The sequence below is a fragment of the Rana temporaria genome, chromosome 9 (assembly GCF_905171775.1).
Source record: "Rana temporaria chromosome 9, aRanTem1.1, whole genome shotgun sequence".
Classification (NCBI taxonomy): Eukaryota; Metazoa; Chordata; class Amphibia; order Anura; family Ranidae; genus Rana; species Rana temporaria.
In genome coordinates this window covers 102735664-102754663 of record NC_053497.1, presented here as the reverse complement: position 1 = coordinate 102754663, position 19000 = coordinate 102735664, and the positions used below count along the sequence as shown (strand labels likewise).

Here is a 19000-nt window from a genome sequence, read left to right as displayed (position 1 = left end):
CACTTGTCCTTCACAAGGAAGGACCTTACCCTGATCCCCCGGGGCGTTAGGCTCCAGAGGTGGACTGAGGTACTTAACATGGTCCATCTGGCCGAAACCAGACGGACCCCGTTCTCTGGAAGGTCTGCCAAAACAGAGCCACACAAGTACTAGGTGGGGTTCCCTCGAAGGAAGACCCGATGAGAGCAGGCAAACTAAGCCGGAAGGCCATATCCACCCACTCCCAAGATGTTCAGGGCAGGCCCAAGGACCCACACCCTACTTATCACACTGTGACAAACGTGTAACGAACCAACAAAAAGATACAAAAAAGTGACAACACAGGGGTAAATAAAAAGAAAGTGGGGAGAAGGAAGATGAGGGAGAGTGAAAGTGACCATTGTGCAATACGATGGCCGGCCCTCCAGCCAGCAATCAAAAATTCCTCTGGTCCCAGCCAAAAGGCCCGGCATTAGAGGCAGGTGTGAAAAAAAAGTGTGTGGTGACGTCACCAAGGTGCCACACTCGAAGTGCCCTCTCAAACACTTGTGCAAGTACGGCACCCCTGGACTGCCACTCCAGGGGCACAATCACCACAGGCTTTTCTCTCAACCCTAACCAACAGCCCAGACCGTGCAGCACCCATCCCAGTCAGGAAGGTAGAAGCTCTGAGAGATTGGGGATAGCCCGTGCCAGAAGGCTACTCCCACTACTCCCATCACTCCCTCCTAATCACATTCGGGAAATACTAGCCGCTCTCCCGGTGGGAAGGAGGAGCCAGTGTTATCTCCCGAAAAACTGTCCAGGGCAGGCACCACAAAATCTAGGCCAGAAGGCCTGGGACCCGACCCAATGGTTCTCCGTCCCCATCAGAAGGCTTTCACCTCCACACCAGCAGGTTTTGCATCTGCCCACGCCATCCCTTTCCACCTTGCCGTGTACTGGGGACGGTTAGCATAGCGCCACCTTCTGGCAACTGATAAGAACAGATACTATACTTGATCTTGGCCAAAAGGCCGAGAAGCGATCATGTTACTAATACTAAAGTTAATGTAGGCAGCAGCAAAGATTTTTTGATCTACAGTGTTTTTCCTTAACAAAGTTTGCAGATATTTTTGCCTTAGTGAGATACAACAAACAGAACGACAGTTACAGGTAAGTGCAGTGTGACAGTGACATACTTGGCACATATGGCACCCAGGGCCGTTTTTACACCTCACAAAATGTTTGAAGAAATATAGCAGCACACAGTTCCGTACCACATCGTGGGTGTAGGCAAATTGTGCAAACAGTGAGAGGGGCTAAAGGGGAAAATTCAAATAAAGCCTGAGCCTTTAAGGCCACCTACCAAGTACAATCAAAGTTACCTCCACTTCCTAGTACAAACCATCCCCCTTCTCCCATGCCCATACCCCCTAAAGTACAGATCTCCCCTAACATGCCTACCCTCTCAGTGCCGACTCCCTGCTGCCCCCCCCCCCCCCATATACAGACCTCTCAGTACAGACTGCCCTACATCACATACCCCCAAGTACAGACAGACCCTTCCCCCTCCAATACAAACCCCTCAGGACAGTGGACACCCTAGAACAAACCCCCAGCCATCGTACATCCCTCAGTACAGGCTCAGCTCCCCAAAACATACACCCCCCCCCCCAGCACAGACCACTCAGTAAAGATGGACACCCCCAACACAGGCCCTTCAGCACAGATGGACCTCCCCTTCCCAAGTACAGAATCATTAGTAAAGACACTCATATACAACTTTGCGCCCCAGTAAAGAATCTACAGTACAGACAGTCCCCATTCCCCACCCCCCTAAGATATAGAACCCTCAGTACAGATATCCCTCTGCCTAAACTCAGTTACCATATGCAGCAGGAACTCAGAATGAAAGGAAGTCCTTCTCTTGGCTCTGTAATAAGAGCAGAGAGGGAAGGTGACTTTCTCCCACACTGAACTCCCACTGTCACTGAAGCATCAGATGCAGACTCGCTGGAGATGCTGCAGCTGCCTGACATTTCTTTTTTGAGTGGCATGGTACTGCTCTGCAGCACTGCACAACACAAATAAGAAATGTCAAGCATCCTAATCACCACCAACGGGTCCACATCTGCTTCAGACGGCACACCCCTTAGTACACCACTGCTGGGAGCTTACATGCCTGTCAGAATTGCCGTTTGCTATATTTGCTTGCTACATAAGTCATCCAGGGGCATAACTGTGGTTCTTCATTTTGATACCTGGCAGATTAAAGATATTTTCAGAAGAAAGTGTACCACTGTTTGGGCCTCCACTTCCCTCTCCTCCTGTCTTCACTGACCACCAAGAATTCAGGGATTTTCTTCTAGTAAAATGTAAGTCTACTTTTTTATTCATTGGAGATGTTGTAGAAGTCAAACTGCTGTTCAGTAATGATGTCATGCATCCAGAAGACATGCCTACATGTTCCCCTTTTTATCTTTGTATTGAGGAGAGAAATGCTGGGAGATGGCAGTGGAGGAACTTTGTATGTGTGCACTCGAAATGCTAACTGAAATCTGTTTAATTTTAGGATTTGAGCTGTTTCTTTCCTTTTTTATTGCTTCTGTTGAGGTTTTGTACACTTTCTGCCTCTTTTAGTAATAAATGGTGAGAAGGCAACTCTGGAAACACCAACCTTCGCTCAGAAGCGACAGAGGACGTTGGACATGCTGATCCGGTCACTGTATCAGGATCTTATGCCAGATTTACACAAGGTAATCCTAATTTCATATGTGATGTATCCCATCTTAGTGTAGTCACCAATGCAATCTCCTCAATCATCAATATATGTTCTCTGTCAGCTGTCCAATACTCCAGACTCTACGGGTTCTTTAATATAAATCAAAATCTAACTAGGCCATCGGGTATAGTCTGGAATATGGCCTACAAGCACTGGGCTCTGCACTTTGGCACTTTTAAGACCTAAAATGTACCATGTTATATAGTTGAGGGGTGTTTCCAGGTCCAGAACCATGGCACAGCCCAAGCTGTCACCCTGTCTCTGAAGACTGACTTTTTGAGCTCGACCAAACTGGCTAAAGCACTAATTGCTACCTTTCCATAACATGGCTAGGCACTTTTTTTATCACATCTGTGTGCTTTATACTCTGTTCCACCATTTAGTGTAGGGGAAGTAGTTCTAAGCGTACTCCAGCACCACCCCCTGCAGAATCTAGATCTGACATTTACAACCGTTTGTTTCTGAAGAGACAATGTTTTTTGAGGCACCGCAGTCTCCTATGGTCACCTCAGAACTATAAGTGGTTATTTCTTAAGCGTTGCTGTATCTCAGGATTCACGGGCATCCCTAGACCTGGATAGGCAGAATTACTCTTTAGTGAAGTTCTTGTAGGGTTGCTCTAGAGGTATTTCTCATGAACCAGGGAGGCTATTTTCAGCCATCTTCAGCCCTTTTGGTAATTTCGAACTAACCATGTTGGTCCCAGAGTTTCTATTCCTTCTCATTCCTACCCTCCTGGAGGTGCTTCCTTGCACCGTACCACTTCAGTTGTTTGACTCTGTGGGACAAAATTCCTGAGTTAACCTGCTGGCTGATATATTCTTGCTAATTCAGGATTCTGAACCAAGATTAGTTGTCTGACCAGATAATCTGGTAGATATGGAGCTCTCCACTTAATCCTAGGGGAACAGAGGTATTAGGGCATAGGGACCAGTGGGTTCTGTTTGATTGGCTGTTTGCTTGAGTCACATTGTGGGGTACCTCCCTCGTGAAGGTTGATTCTCATTCCTTCTCTTCCTCATTGTCTGCTCCCCCTTCAAGTCAAGGGCTCGGCTTTATTAGGTAACAGATTGCTGGCAATCCCCAGTTATGCTTCATTGGGGCATGTGGGAGGTTGTTGCTCTGTTGCTTTCCCCTCCATTGTACTGCTTTTGGACCTCCTCACAGTCTCTGAATTCCTGTGCCCCTCCAATGGATGAAAAAATAAAGTAGAATTTTTGTACTTGCTGTAAAATCCCTTTTTTGGACAGTATCTGAATTCCTCTGCCCCTTAATCGGCTTCAAGAAAAGCATTTTACAAAAATCCTTTAAAAAAACAAAACATTATTGAGTAATTGTATTTCTTTATCGTTACATCACGGGACACAGAGCGGCATTCATTACTATATGGGTTATATGGAGTACCTTCAGGTGATGGACACTGGCAATCTCAAACAGGAAATGCCCCTCCCTATATAACCCCCTCCCATAGGAGGAGTACCTCAGTTTTTACGCCAGTGTCTTAGGTGTTGGTCATGGTTTAGCTTGCCTCCGCATCCTTGGGATTAGGTGAGCTAACCGGTTCTGTCCAAAGGCCTCAGTGCTAAAGTGGTCAGTAACCGGACCCCAAACCCTTGGGGTATAGCCCATAATGCTTTTCTTTTTAGAGAGCTGGACCCTGGGCCCAGAACTTAGAAACCTTTGGGGGCCTAATGTTTCTGTTGCCAGGGTGCTATATGGGCCCTGGACAGTGGATCCTTCATAGGAACCCAGGGCCTGAAGGTCTAGACAGCCCCACGGAGATGGGGGAAGATTGGGCCTCTTGCTTGGCAAAGTCCTGCGGCATGGAGCAGGTAAGTGAGGGGAAAACTTGCGGAACTTGGTTCTTAGCAGGTTTTTTCTGGGGGGTCACAGGGGACATGCCTAAAGTTATGCGCTGCATCTGGCAAACTAGTCACATATCTTAATGATAGGATGGCTCTATGTGTATTATTCCCCATAAGAAGTGACCTCCCTGGTAGTGTTGGAAAAGCATTGAGTGGGGCCTGTGTGTATGTGTGTGTGTGTGTTCAGAGAGCTGTGCTTACCTGCAAGCCTCCAGGCGATGCTCCATCGGTTCTTCCTCCTCGTCTTTGCAGGCAAGACGCTGACCTCCTCGTGGAGAGGCTCCCTTCCCCCCAACCCCCCCCTGTCGGCGGGCGCGTGCGCGTCCCCGTGTTATAGGCGCAATCCGCGCCGTTAAGCTGAGGGGGGGAAGGGCGGGTCAGTTGCTTAAGGAAGGGGCGGCCCTTCCTTTTTCGTTCCAGCAGCTCATTCTAAGTTTGGAACTGAGGAGGAAAAGACCAGAGCGGCAGCACGGGGCGCCGAGGACACACAGTGGCCAGAAAAGATATTACAGTCTTCAGAAGACTGTTTTCAAGCCTAGAAATAGGCTGTTCTTTTCCATCTCAATAGTTTTTTCTTGGCAATACTACTAAGGGGGACAGAATGTTTTTTCTCTCCTGGATTTGAAAAAAAAAAAAAAGTAGAAAAATTTACAAAAAAAAAAAAAAAAAATTCATCAAGGGGAGAGGAGGCATTTTTTATCCCCCAAACAGGTGTTTGGGCAATTAACTATTTATAGTTCCAAGTACCAATAAGCTAGCAGGTGTACCTCGGTATTGTACCATGGCATCCAGGTCAGAGGGTACAAGAGGTGGGGATTCCCCCAGAGAGTCTGAGGTCTCGGACAAGGTTATGCCGCTGCTTTCCCCAGAGGGAGCCTTGGGGCCATCGGGGTCTGGGGCTGGAGCTGGCGCGGGTCAGTCCAACCCTAAGATGGTCACGGACGAGGTATTACTCACCTCTTTAAAAGAGATGGAGAAAAGAATGGGAAAAATGATAGCCACAGCTATGCGGGGCAGTAAGCGGATTAGATCTCCGTCGCCCAAGCGTGGACCCTCAGAAGAGGAGGTCCTTTCCTCAGGGGAATTGGACGACCTCTTGGACAAGGACCAAGTAGGTTCGGGGATCGAAGACCCGGATACAGAGGAGTCTGGAGCAGTCTCCCAAGGGGAGAGCTGGTGGATCCAAGCCTTAACGGACTTGGTCCATAGTGCATTTAACTTGCCAGTACCAGATCTCCAAGTATCGACGGTTTCAGCTTTGGGCTCACTAAGGGCGCCTCAAAGCAATGCAGTGTTTCCGATCCATCCTCTGCTAGAGGGAGTTTTGTTCCAAGACTGGAGCAAGCCAGATAAGATCTTTTTACCACCTAAAAGATTCTCTGTCCTATATCCTATGGAAGATAAATTTTCCAAGAGATGGGCTACTCCTGCAGTGGACGCAGCCATCTCATGTGTTAACAAATCGTTAACATGCCCTGTAGAAAACATACAGGTGTTCAAGGATCCGGTTGATGAACGCTTGGAAGCACTACTTAAGAACTCCTTCACTACTGCAGGGGCAGTAGTGCAGCCAGCTGTGGCTGCGATTGGGGTTGCTCAAGCATTATCGGATCAAATTAGGCAGATGCTTAAAATTATTCCTGCCCAGCAGGCAGAAGAGTTTTCGGATGTCCCTAGGGCCATATGCTTTACGGTAGACGCGATTAAGGATTCTATCCAGCAAGCATGACGTTTATCGTTATCCCTTATCCATATGAGAAGACTCTTATGGTTAAAAAGCTGGGAGGCCGAGCCCCCATGCAAGAAGCTCCTGGTAGGGTTCCCCTTCCATGGAGGACGACTCTTCGGAGAAGACCTAGATAAATACATTCAGACCATTTCAAACGGCAAAAGTACTCTTTTGCCAACTAAAAAGAAGTTTCAGGGGCCTGCGTTTAAACGACAGTACTCCCCTGGGCAGGGGCCCTCTAATGCCAAACAGTATCGACGGCCTCCTGCGAAAGCAAACTTCGGCTTCAACAGCAAGTCGCAGGGACAGGCTGCTAGAGGCAGAAAGCAGTGGTTTCGCAAACCAGCAAAACCAGCCCCCAAGCCGACCTTATGAAGGGGCGCCCCCACCCACGAAGGTGGGGGGAAGGCTGCGACTCTTTTCAGAGGTTTGGGAAGCCAGCATTCCCGACAAGTGGGTACGGTCTTCCGTGGCCACGGGCTACAAATTAGATTTCCTAAGGTTTCCTCCTCCTCATTTCCAGGAGTCGAGGATTCCAAACGATCCGGAGAAGGGAGCCGCATTAATGTCGGCATTAAATCATCTACTTTCCCAGGAAGTAATAGTAGAGGTACCAGTCCTGGAACAGGGGCTGGGTTTCTACTCCAACCTATTCATCATCCCAAAGTCCAATGGAGATGTCAGGCCAATTTTGGACCTAAAGATGGTAAATGCATACCTAAAAGTCCGCTCATTTCGGATGGAATCCGTACGGTCAGCAGCTGCCACACTCCAAAAGGACGACTTCATGGCGTCCATAGACATAAAGGATGCCTACCTTCATGTTCCAATTTATCAGCCACATCAAAGATATCTACGCTTCATGGTGGCTTCGCGTCATTTCCAATTCGTGGCGCTTCCCTTCGGGTTGGCTACGGCCCCCCGGGTGTTCACGAAGGTCCTAGCTCCAATCCTAGCCAAACTAAGGATCCAAGGGGTCACGATCCTAGCATACCTGGACGACCTCCTAGTCATAGATCACTCGTCTCCCGGCTTGGAGCGAGCAGTGGCCCTCACGGTCCAATACCTCGAGAGGTTCGGCTGGGTCCTAAATCGAGAAAAGTCAGCATTCCAGCCCACAAGGCAGTTGGAATATCTCGGCATGAGATTAGACACAGAACAACAAAGGGTGTTTCTACCTCTGATGAAGGTCAAAGCCATCAAGGAATTAATCCTACTGGTTCTAAGCAAGAAAGAACCGACTATTCGCCTATGTATGAGGTTACTAGGCAAGATGGTGGCCACATTCGAGGCGGTACCGTACGCCCAGAGCCACACTCGCATCCTGCAGGCAGCCATCCTGTCAGCATGGAGCAGAAGGCCACAGGCCTTGGATATCCCGTTGCCGCTCTCATCAAGAGTCCGACAAAGTCTGTGTTGGTGGTTAGATCCTCAGAATCTACTGAAGGGGAAATCTTTCAGCCCAGTGGCCTGGAAGATAGTGACCACAGACGCCAGCCTGACGGGCTGGGGAGCAATTTTGGATGGTTGCACTCGCCAAGGTACTTGGGCAAAGCCAGAGAGGCAGTTGCCCATCAACATCTTGGAGCTCAGAGCTGCTCGACTAGCCCTCAGGGCTTGGACGTCAAAATTGCAGGGGTTCCCGGTGAGAATTCAATCAGACAATGCCACGGCCGTGGCATACATAAATCACCAAGGGGGAACCAGGAGTCAAGCCGCTCAGAGAGAGGTGAGCTTGATTCTCCTATGGGCAGAGGCTCATGTGCCCTGCATATCGGCAATATTTATTCCAGGAGTGGACAACTTTCAGGCGTACTTCTTAAGCCGCCAGACTCTATTGCCGGGGGAATGGTCTCTGCATCCACAAATCTTTCAAGCACTCTGCCAAAGATGGGGAGTGCCGGACGTGGATGTCATGGCATCGAGACTCAACAAGAAGCTAGACAGGTTCATATCCCGCTCAAGGGATCCGATGGCCTGCGGAACCGATGCGCTGGTTTGCCCTTGGCATCAGTTCAAACTTCTTTATGCTTTTCCCCCGCTCCAGTTACTACCCCGCCTGCTGCGCAGGATCAGGGTGGAGCACATACCAGTCATCCTGGTAGCTCCAGCATGGCCCAGAAGGGCATGGTACTCACTCATCCTAAAGATGGTAGTGGGAGACCCTTGGACTCTTCCTCTACGGCCAGACCTGCTATCGCAAGGTCCGATCCTCCACCCTGCCTTACGGCATCTAAATTTGACGGCCTGGAAGCTGAATCCCTGATTCTCAGGGGTAGAGGTCTGTCTCAGAAAGTAATCTCTACCCTAATCAGAGCCAGGAAACCAGTCTCTAGGGTGATTTATTACAGGGTCTGGAAGGCCTATGTAAGCTGGTGTGAGTCCAAGCTATGGCTTTCTCGCAAGTTTACCATCGATAGAGTTTTAAGTTTTCTCCAGCTAGGAGTGGATAAGGGGTTGGCATTAAGCACAATCAAGGGACAGATTTCAGCTCTGTCAGTGTGGTTTCAGCGGCCGCTGGCCACCCACTCGCTGGTTAAGACCTTCCTTCAAGGGGTCTTACGTATTAAACCTCCAGTTAAATCCCCGCTTTGTCCGTGGGATTTAAATCTTGTTCTGTCAAGTTTACAGAAACAACCGTTTGAGCCGTTGGCTGAAATTCCTTTGGTTTTACTGACAAGGAAGTTAGTATTTTTGGTCGCCATAGTTTCCGCAAGAAGAGTATCGGAACTGGCGGCCTTATCCTGTAAGGAACCATATCTTATTTTTCATAAGGACAAGGTCGTTCTCCGCCCTCATCCTTCCTTCCTACCGAAGGTTATATCCAGTTTTCATCTAAACCAGGATTTGGTATTACCATCCTTCTTCCCTAAACCCACTTCCAGAAAGGAAGGGTTGCTGCATACCTTGGATATTGTCAGGGCCATGAAGGCCTATCTTAAAGCTACAGAGAAGATCCGGAAAACGGATGTGTTGTTCATTTTACCGGATGGGCCCAAGAAGGGGCAGGCAGCTGCAAAGTCCACCATCTCTAGGTGGATTAAGCAGTTAATCACTCAGGCCTACGGCTTGAAAGGGTTGCCTCCTCCAGTATCATTAAGGGCTCATTCTACTAGGGCCATGGGCGCCTCCTGGGCAGCACATCACCAGATCTCTATGGCTCAAGTTTGCAAGGCGGCAACCTGGTCTTCTGTCCACACGTTTACAAAATTCTACCAGTTGGACGTAAGAAGGAATACTGATACAGCCTTTGGGCAGGCAGTGCTGCAGGCTGCAGTTTGAGACCCTCGGATTCCGGGGGCTCCCCTTTTTTTGAGTTAAATTTAAAATTTAAAATTATTTTTCTCAACTAAGTTGGATTTATTATGATTTGAGTATATCTCTAAATTAAATCCTTTTGTCTTTGGAGATGTTCTCCCTCCCCTCATTGTAAGCATTGCTTTGGGACATCCCATATAGTAATGAATGCCGCTCTGTGTCCCGTGATGTAACGATAAAGAAAAAGAGATTTTTAATACAGCTTACCTGTAAAATCTTTTTCTTGGAGTACATCACAGGACACAGAGCTCCCACCCCTCTTTTGGGGACCATTTTGGGAGGCATACTGCTTGCTACAAAACTGAGGTACTCCTCCTATGGGAGGGGGTTATATAGGGAGGGGCATTTCCTGTTTGAGATTGCCAGTGTCCATCACCTGAAGGTACTCCATATAACCCATATAGTAATGAATGCCGCTCTGTGTCCCGTGATGTACTCCAAGAAAAAGATTTTACAGGTAAGCTGTATTAAAAATCTCTTTTTTTGTATAGCACATTCCTGTAAAATATGCAGATCTCTGATCAAAAGATTTTACAGTCTGCCTTATGCCTTTTATAGGTTCTTGTGCTTAAGGCTGTAGATAGTCATTAGAGCACTCATTCTAAGCCAGGGTTCTGTGGCACCCGAGGGTTCTTTCAGAAGTTGCTAGAGGTTTCTTGAATTGTGGCTGATTGACCTCTTATCTGATGGTGCCTGCAGAGTTCCAGAGTCAACACTACTTGGCAAAATGAGCAGCATGATCCAATTATAATTTTATCTGTCTGTAAGGGTGGCATTCTGACCACTGTATGGATTGTATTCTTCCTATTAACCACCATGCCATGTAGGGGGCATTTTCTCCACTGATCTCCAATAATTGGTTTTAGTAAGTGTTTTCCAAGACCTGAAAATTATTTTAGGGGTCCTCTGGTCGAAAGAGATTGAGAAAGGCTGCATTAGTAGATAATTAGACACAAAATATCATTAGTGCCCTAGTGCATTTCAGTCTTGCTTATTTTTAACTTATGGGTATTCACAGGGCCGTTTGAAGGAATTTGGGGGCCCCAAGCAAAATGGATATGGAGGCCCCCCGCCCCGCAAAGCCTACAGCTATACCGTTTAAGTTCAGTGCAAATACTGCTTTTTGAGTTCTCCCTTTCTCCAAATGTTCTTTTTACTCCACCCCTCACCGTACCACACGGCAGAAGATTCAGTTTCCTGTTCCTGGCTGAACTGACAGGAAGCGAGCACTCAGTGTGCACTTCCTGTCAGTCTGGCCAGAAACAGGAAACTGAATCTTCTGTACCGCGCGGTACCTGGCTGGACTGACAGGAGGAAGGAAGAGGAGCTCGGCCACGCTACAGGGAAGGGGAAGTGGCAAGAGAGGCAGCAGTGCTGCAGGCAGGGGCGTTGCTAGGTCTACAAAAGATCTGGCAGCGAAGTAAAATAAAGTCATATGCATGTATATAATACACATGCACACACACACATTGCAAAGGCTGCAGACATGGTACAGGGGTCAGAGGCTGCGGACATGGTACAGGGGTCAGAGGCTGCGGACATGGTACAGGGGTCAGAGGCTGCGGACATGGTACAGGGGTCAGAGGCTGCGGACATGGTACAGGGGTCAGAGGCTGCGGACATGGTACAGGGGTCAGAGGCTGCGGACATGGTACAGGGGTCAGAGACTGTGGACATGGTACAGGGGTCAGAGACTGTGGACATGGTACAGGGGTCAGAGGCTGCGGACATGGTACAGGGGTCAGAGGCTGTGGACATGGTACAGGGGTCAGAGGCTGTGGACATGGTACAGGGGTCAGAGGCTGTGGACATGGTACAGGGGTCAGAGGCTGTGGACATGGTACAGGGGTCAGAGGCTGTGGACATGGTACAGGGGTCAGAGGCTGCGGACATGGTATAGGGGTCAGAGGCTGCGGACATGGTACAGGGGTCAGAGGCTGCGGACATGGTACAGGGGTCAGAGGCTGCGGACATGATACAGGGGTCAGAGGCTGCGGACATGGTACAGGGGTCAGAGGCTCCGGACATGGTACAGGGGTCAGAGGCTGTGGACATGGTACAGGGGTCAGAGGCTGCGGACATGGTACAGGGGTCAGAGGCTGTGGACATGGTACAGGGGTCAGAGGATGCGGACATGGTAAAGGGGTCAGAGGCTGCGGACATGGTACAGGGTCATCATACCATACAGGGTCATCGTTACTTTATGGTATGTGACAAGGCTGGGGTTTTAGTGGAGGGAGAGAGCATGAAAACAGGTAGGTGAAAGAGGCCCCCCCCCCCCACACACACATTTCCTGGAGAAGGGCTGTATTACTGCATCTATGTATGTAGTATCTGTACAATCCCATTATATTTCTAACATATTCAAGAATTGTACTTTCACTTTCACCATGCCTGCCCTGCTGAGGTACAGGACAAGTTTAAAGTACATATCAATACAGTGTGGAAGGCAGAACAAGTGTGACTCACAGGAGAAGAATTCAGTCTGACATCCGTCCTGTTATCTTGCTTTGGGGAGCTCCTGTGTCCACTCTATAGATAGCAATGATCGCCACTGTGCTGTCCTGCTTGCTCTGTCCTCCCCCCAGGGAGGGGAGGGGGGGAGACTCGGGTGCTGCCTGACACACACACACACACACAGGCATGGAAGAGATCGAGTTTCTCCTTTCTGTACAGCTCGCTGCCTGCTCAGGGTCCAGGCTCCTGGGTCTCCTCCTCCCTCGCTCAGCTCAGTGTCCAATGTGCGCTAGTTGTCAGCGCTGACATTTCTCATCCTCCTTCCAGCCATCTCCTCTCCTGCTCAGGACTCAGATTTGGTGCCACAAATTCAGCTTCTCTTGAGCCAATGAGAGAGGAGGGGTGTGAACTAAAGGCGGAAGCCTCCCCTGCATTTAGAGAATAGCGAGCATTCTCTCTCCTATATTGACACACAGCACTCGATAAAAGACGCAGGGCTATGGGTCACATATTCGGGGCTACAGCCTTGCTTGGGGGCCCCTGGCCAGCTCGGGGGCCCCAAGCAAATGCTTGCTTTGCTTGTCCTGTTCTGACGGGCCTGGGTATTCATTTAGCTGGCTATTTTAGTGGGCACTCTACCAGTGAAGAGTGTAGTAGAGAATTTACAAAGTAGCCCCAATTTTAGAACGGGAAAATAGGCATAATTTATGCAGTATGTTGTTTTATAGAAGACATGTGTTCAGCCTCCAGGGTGTTATCTGCAGATGATGTAGAAAGGATTTTGGCCAACTAGCTGGATGAACTGGTTATGGTCCACATCCCTAGTACATAGCGTGAAAGGGTTCCTCAAAGTGTGGGACTTTGAATGGACCATACACAGTGATTCAAATATAAAGGTACAAGTCTATTGAAACATGGATTACAAATGAGAACAAAGGGATAAAATCAAACACATGATAATGAGAGTAGCATGAAACCAGCTACTGGATGGTCAACTGTCATGAAGACAGGAAGAGTCCAATGCGTTTCAAAATAAAAGTCTTCAGGGACAGAAGGCCAATGAATTCCAATTTCGTAGCCTTAATCTATAATTGTAAAATACACACAATCCTAAACATGAACAGAATACCGTAAAATTCATACAATGATACAATGATCATGTGTAAACAAAATATTCAAAAAGAAAAGATAAAGAAGCTAAAAAGATGTAAGAGCTTGTGTGTATTTTACAATTATGGATAGGACTACGTAATTGTAATTCATTGGCCTATTGTGCTTGTAGAAGACTTTCATTTTACATGTTGAAACATGTTGAACTCTTCCTGTCTACCTGACAGGCGATTTAGGCCATACAGTAGCTGGTTTCATGCTACTCTCATTATAATGCGTTTTATTTTTGTTTTTTAACAAACAGATGTGCTTTTTTGACAATTACATAGTACATAATTGCCCAAAGAGACAGTAGTTTTCCAATTGTAAATTATATAGGGGTAAGACCGTTAAACCATAAATACGTAAGACTAGTCAGACCTTTGCAAGGACTAAAGAGATCACAATATCCAGATCAAAACCGGAAAAATAGTAGAGTATATCATTGCTAGCGAAACTTACTAATTTAGCAAATAAAGTTATGTCTATCGCCCAAGAAAACACACTGTATTAAATTATTTCAAGATCAGGTCCAAGAGGACAAAACCTTTTCAAATTTCCAGTGACAGCCCCTGTTGGAATAGGTAATTTTATACAGCGGTAAGGCTGCATTAACCATAGCTTCCCAGGCAGACACCTCCGGTTTGGCCGAGGACACCCATTTTAGTAGAATTTCTTTCTTTGCATAGTACAGGAGATACACCATGAGAAGCTTAGAATGATGGGAACGTTGGTCGTCATCTGGAATTCCCAATAATGCTAGAGACGGAATGGGCACCAAGGTGAGTTGTAGTCTAAGATTTATTTCAGCAAAAACAGCCTGGCAATATGACACAAGTATGGGGCATTCCCACAACATATGCATGTAAGATCCTGGATGGAGTTGAGGATGAGGGAGCCCAGGTGTCAGGTCACCTGTGGCCAGGTGATAAGTGCACCCTGTTGGGGTCAGGGATGCACCACAGGGTAGTGAACCCTATGGCCGACTGCTACGATTAGAGAGGAAGCGTGAACCCAAGATCGCCCAGGGTGCGGAGTCGAAGACCCAGCTTTGTGTTCACCAGAGCCTCTATTGGTGAGGATGGCCTTCGCCGCAGCTGGATCCAGGGATCCCCTAGGTCACGCTCCGCAGGGAGAGAGGGAAAGCAGCACGCAGGACAAGCGGTAGTGAAGGGTAAGCCAAGGTCAGGGCAACAGGCAGACAAGGGTAACCGAGGGACTAGCAAAGGTCAGGATCACAGGCAAACAGGAGAAGTCAGGGACGAGCCAAAAACAGTACACAGGAAAATAATCGTAGCACACTGCAGACAGGAACTAAAGCCAACAACACGGTTGAACAGAAAAGCAGACTAGCAGTGCAGTGGTTAATATAGGTGTGAAGGATATGCTTCAGTTTAAATTCTCCCTGCTAGTTATGCTGTGTGTGTGTTAGAGGTAAAAAGGATTCATGTGTTACAGGCTGTTGAAATTTTAATGTCCCTCCCCCAGCCAGCCCTATTTTAAAGGGTAATTGATCCATTGTGTTGTGTGAAGAAGCCCTGTGTTTACTGTGATTAGAAGGGGCTCATGTTAATTCTGATTGCTTCATTGTGGTAATTACCTCTTCTATATGCGGGACCAAGCTGTCTAGATAACGTATTCTGTTACAACTAGTAATTACCTTCACTGATGTCATTATCTAAAGAAATGTGTCTTCAGAGTCGGCGCTGAAGTGTCTGCCTATAATCTGTATGAGAGCCCCCACTGTGTGTGGAAAGGGGGTGGAGATTTCATTGTTCTTTGATTGAGGATTTAGCTTGTAAACTGCATATATACCAGCAGCATGCTGCCATTAAAGTGTCTTGTTCCAGCAGTAAGCTCTGACTCATGTGTGGCTTATTGGGCGATCCCAGGAATATTCCTCCTCGTGGAATATTGGGGTGATTTGCTTTTATGGGAAGAAGGGAATGCTTGAAGGGGATATTCTAATTCCGTCACAATAGGCTTCCTGGGATGGCCTAGGGTGGAGCAATACAGGGAGGAAGGTGATAAGACAGTCAGAAGGAGGGTCAGGCCTCTAATGAAAACATGGAGATCAGGTAAGCTGCCAGACTTTATTGCATATCCATGACACCAGGGTTACCCCACAAAGGCTGAGCAGGTGACATTTGGCGTGAGATGGAGAAACGCTGCGTAGTGGCCTATTAGATTCTCCACGTGTAGGTCCCGGAACGAAACGTTATGCCTGGGGGCACCTGTAAATTAGGTTTTGGAGATCCATTATAGATCCCAAAAAAGCTGCCTCCACGCAAGTGGCAGCATTAGCTATAGAACCCTGAAACCACCAGTATACCGACACCAGAACCGCTGCCCAAAATAAACCCGGAAATTGGGTAAAGCTAAGCGCCCCTAATCTTAAAGGGAGAGACAGTGTAGCTTTAGCTATGCGGGAGGAGGCCCCATACCATATAAAGGATATTAAACAAGGAAGGTGGAAACCCAGACCGGCAATTATGAAATATATTGTTGGCGTCATTTTTACCAAGTTTATTCGGCCTAGTAGATTCAGTGGGAGCCCTGACTAAGATGAGCAGCGTGTCTTTAGAGAAGTCAAAAGTGGATGGAGATTACGATCAAAAAATTCTGAGATATGTTTAGTGACCTGTACACCTAAATATCTGAATTCCTCAACTGATTGCAACGGGGAGGAAGGAGCCAGATCAATTGATCTGTCATCAATCGGAAACAAGATGGATTTAGATAAATGAATCCTTATTCCAGAAAAAGAGCCAAACATATCAAAGATTTCAAGGGCGAGAGACGGACCCGTATCATTCAAATAAAGCAGGGCATCGTTTGCATATAAGGACAGCTTCTCCAAGTGCCCTACCTTCAAGCCTCTGACCTTGGAGGATTCCCTGATTAAAATAGCCAGGGGTTCCAATGCCAGAGCAAAAAAAGAGGGTGACAGTGGGTAGCCTTTCCGCGTACCCCTGTGAGGCGAGAAAGTTTCGGAAAGGCAATCGTTGGTGCGGACCCATGTCCTCTGCGCCCTGCAAAGCATCTGCAATTAATGAATGTATTTAGGGCCAAAACCATAACGTCTCAAGACCTCCCAGAGATCCACCCACTCCACTGAGTCAAACGCCTTTTCTGCATCTAATGGGCGATAACTCTGGTACCCTGGTTGTCATGGGGAATGGAGAGGTTGAGGAAAAGGCATCTTAAATTTATGCCCGTTCCCTTGCCCGGCATGAAACCCGTCTGATCAACATGAATCAGATCTTCAATTACAGTAGATAGACGGTTTACCAAGACCTTTGCAAGAATTTTGGCATCAAAGTTTAACAGCGATATAGGCCTATAGGAGACACAGTTCTGAGGGTTCTTACTGGGTTTGGGAATGAGCACGATAACCGCCTCCTCCACAGACTCGGGGAGTGAGTCAAGGGAAGACAAGTCTGAGAAAAGGGCTGTACGTTTGGGGCCACTACTTCTGTAAAACTCTGTAGGAAGCCCATCTGAGTCCGGTGTCTTACTTTCTTATAACACACCAATCGCGGTCTGAACTTCTTCCAAATAGATATCTGCATCTAAGCGTTTCCTGCCCCCCTCGTCCAGTGTTGGAAATGCGAGTATGCAACCCCGCTAAAAAAACTGCATGAATTTTTTATTAATAAGATCTGGGGCCACTATAAGGTGTCTATTCGTCTCCCTTATACTAGCAATTTGCGTTGTTTGGATTTTGGCTTTTAGCGAACCAGACCAACAGACGTCTATTCTTGCCTCCATATTGAAAAACTTTTTGCTGAGTATAAAACGGGGCCTTTTTGGTGTTATCCACCCTCAGTAGAGAAAGCTGTCTCAGGGTATGATGCCAGGCCCGATACCTATCCGGGGTTGGGGAGGAAACATACTCTGCCCGCTATCCCGCCACCTCGGTCTCCAGAAACTCCAGTGAACAAGACTCCACCCTCTGAAGTGCCACTATACTGGGGATGTAGGCCCCCCAACCCACACCTTAAAAGTGTCCCATCTCATCAGAGGGGATTCGGTATCTCCATTAGTGTTCCAATAATGACACACAGATTCTACCAAAGGTCCCTCTAAAGTTCGTTGCCCAAAATTTGGAGAAACCCCATAAGCTGGGGCCAGGGGAGGCAGACAAGGAAAGGGTTATGCTAAGTGGAGCATGGTCAGAAATACCCCTTGAGAGTATTGCCTCCTCAGTGAACCAAACAAGGGCAGCCGAGGATGCAAACGCCAGATCCAACCTCAATAGGGATTTAAAGGAGGCAGAATGGCAAGTGTATTCTCAGGCAGCAGGGTGCAAGTGTCTCCAGACATCCACAATAGCAAACGTGGTGGCCTTTTGCATTAGTACTGAGATACCCCATGTTCGGTAACAGAGAGCGCAGCAAGTCCTCCACAAACACCATGGGATTAGTACCTTCCACTCCTTCCTCCAGCGCTACAATGCGAAGATTGTTTCTCCTGTTGTGGTCCTTTGCATCGTCCGCCTTGTACTCCAGAGCTTTGAGCTTGGTCTGTAGGGTGCAGAGAGCCGAGGAGTGCTCCGTGGTCGTGTCCTCAGTGAGACTGACCCGTTGTTCTGTCTCCACCACACATGACCGGATTTTTTAGGTAGCCATCTTGCTCATTATCATGTGTTTGATTGTATCCCTTTGTTCTCATTTGTTATCCATGTTTCAATAAATTTGTACTTTTATATTTGAATCGCTGTATATGGTTCGTTTAAAGTCCCACCCTTTGAGGAACCCTGTTCACTATCTGCAGGTGATGGAGTCTCTAGACTCTGAGAGCAAGCCAATTGGTGGTTTTACTCTCATCTTATTCTGACCTGGCTTGGTAAAGTAATGACCAATATACAGTCGCAAGAAAAAATATGTGAATCCTTTTGGAATTATATGGATTTCTGCACAAATTGGTCATGAAATGTGATCTGATCTTCATCTAAGTCACACCAATAGACAATCACAGTCTGCTTAAACTAATAACACACAAATAATTAAATGTTACCATGTTTTTATTGAACACACCATGTAAACATTCACAGTGCAGGTGGAAAAAAGTATGTGAACCCTTGGATTTAATAACAGGTTGAACCTCCTTTGGCAGCAATAACTTCAACCAAACGTTTTCTGTAGTTGCAGATCAGACGTGCACAACAGTCAGGAGTAATTCTTGACCATTCCTCTTTACAGAACTGTGTAAAAAAATGTGGGGAAAAAAATTGCGCTAGTTAAAGAAATTTAGACCATGTAGCAGCCAGCACACAAACAAACAAAGTCAAGTATAAACAGAAAACAATAAGTGCAGCGCTAAAGTTGATATTGAGTGGAAAAATGTTGCCAAAATCACATATCATTGGAAGTGAGAACAACAGAGGACTGTGAGGAATGTGAATGGGAATTCACTCAGCATGGGGGCAATGCTTGTAATGAGTCCATGTGTGCATAACCTAACAGGTGAATGGAAACACCGACCAGGTGCAATGAACAATGAAAAGTTCAATGAACAAATGGAAACCGTTCATAGGTATGCTTCCCAGTGGAAGGATAAAACACTTCAAACGTAATGCTGGTTCAGATAAAGAAAGAAGCAGTCATGGCTTGTCTGTAACAATCTTCAGAAAATCATAAAGAGGGTGGATACTCTTACCAGCTACGGTGGACTTGCATGTTAGTACTAACATCAAGTCGGATACAGCATGGTGGTCACAGCGGACCCTGGGCTCTG

General features: G+C 47.3%; 1 protein-coding gene and 1 pseudogene across 4 annotated transcripts in view; one reads left to right on the top strand and one right to left on the bottom strand.

Annotated features, from left to right (window-relative positions):
• GARNL3 (GTPase activating Rap/RanGAP domain like 3) overlaps nt 1–19000 on the top strand; it is a 295858-nt gene that overhangs the window by 204965 nt on the left and 71893 nt on the right. For all 4 annotated transcript variants that reach the window (XM_040324016.1, XM_040324018.1, XM_040324017.1 and 1 more), the window contains 3 exons: nt 1089–1134; nt 2230–2336; nt 2602–2717. In XM_040324016.1, the coding sequence (XP_040179950.1) occupies nt 1089–1134; nt 2230–2336; nt 2602–2717 (269 nt within the window). The remainder of the gene's footprint in view (nt 1–1088; nt 1135–2229; nt 2337–2601; nt 2718–19000) is intronic.
• LOC120914683 lies at nt 831–1007 on the bottom strand (annotated as a pseudogene).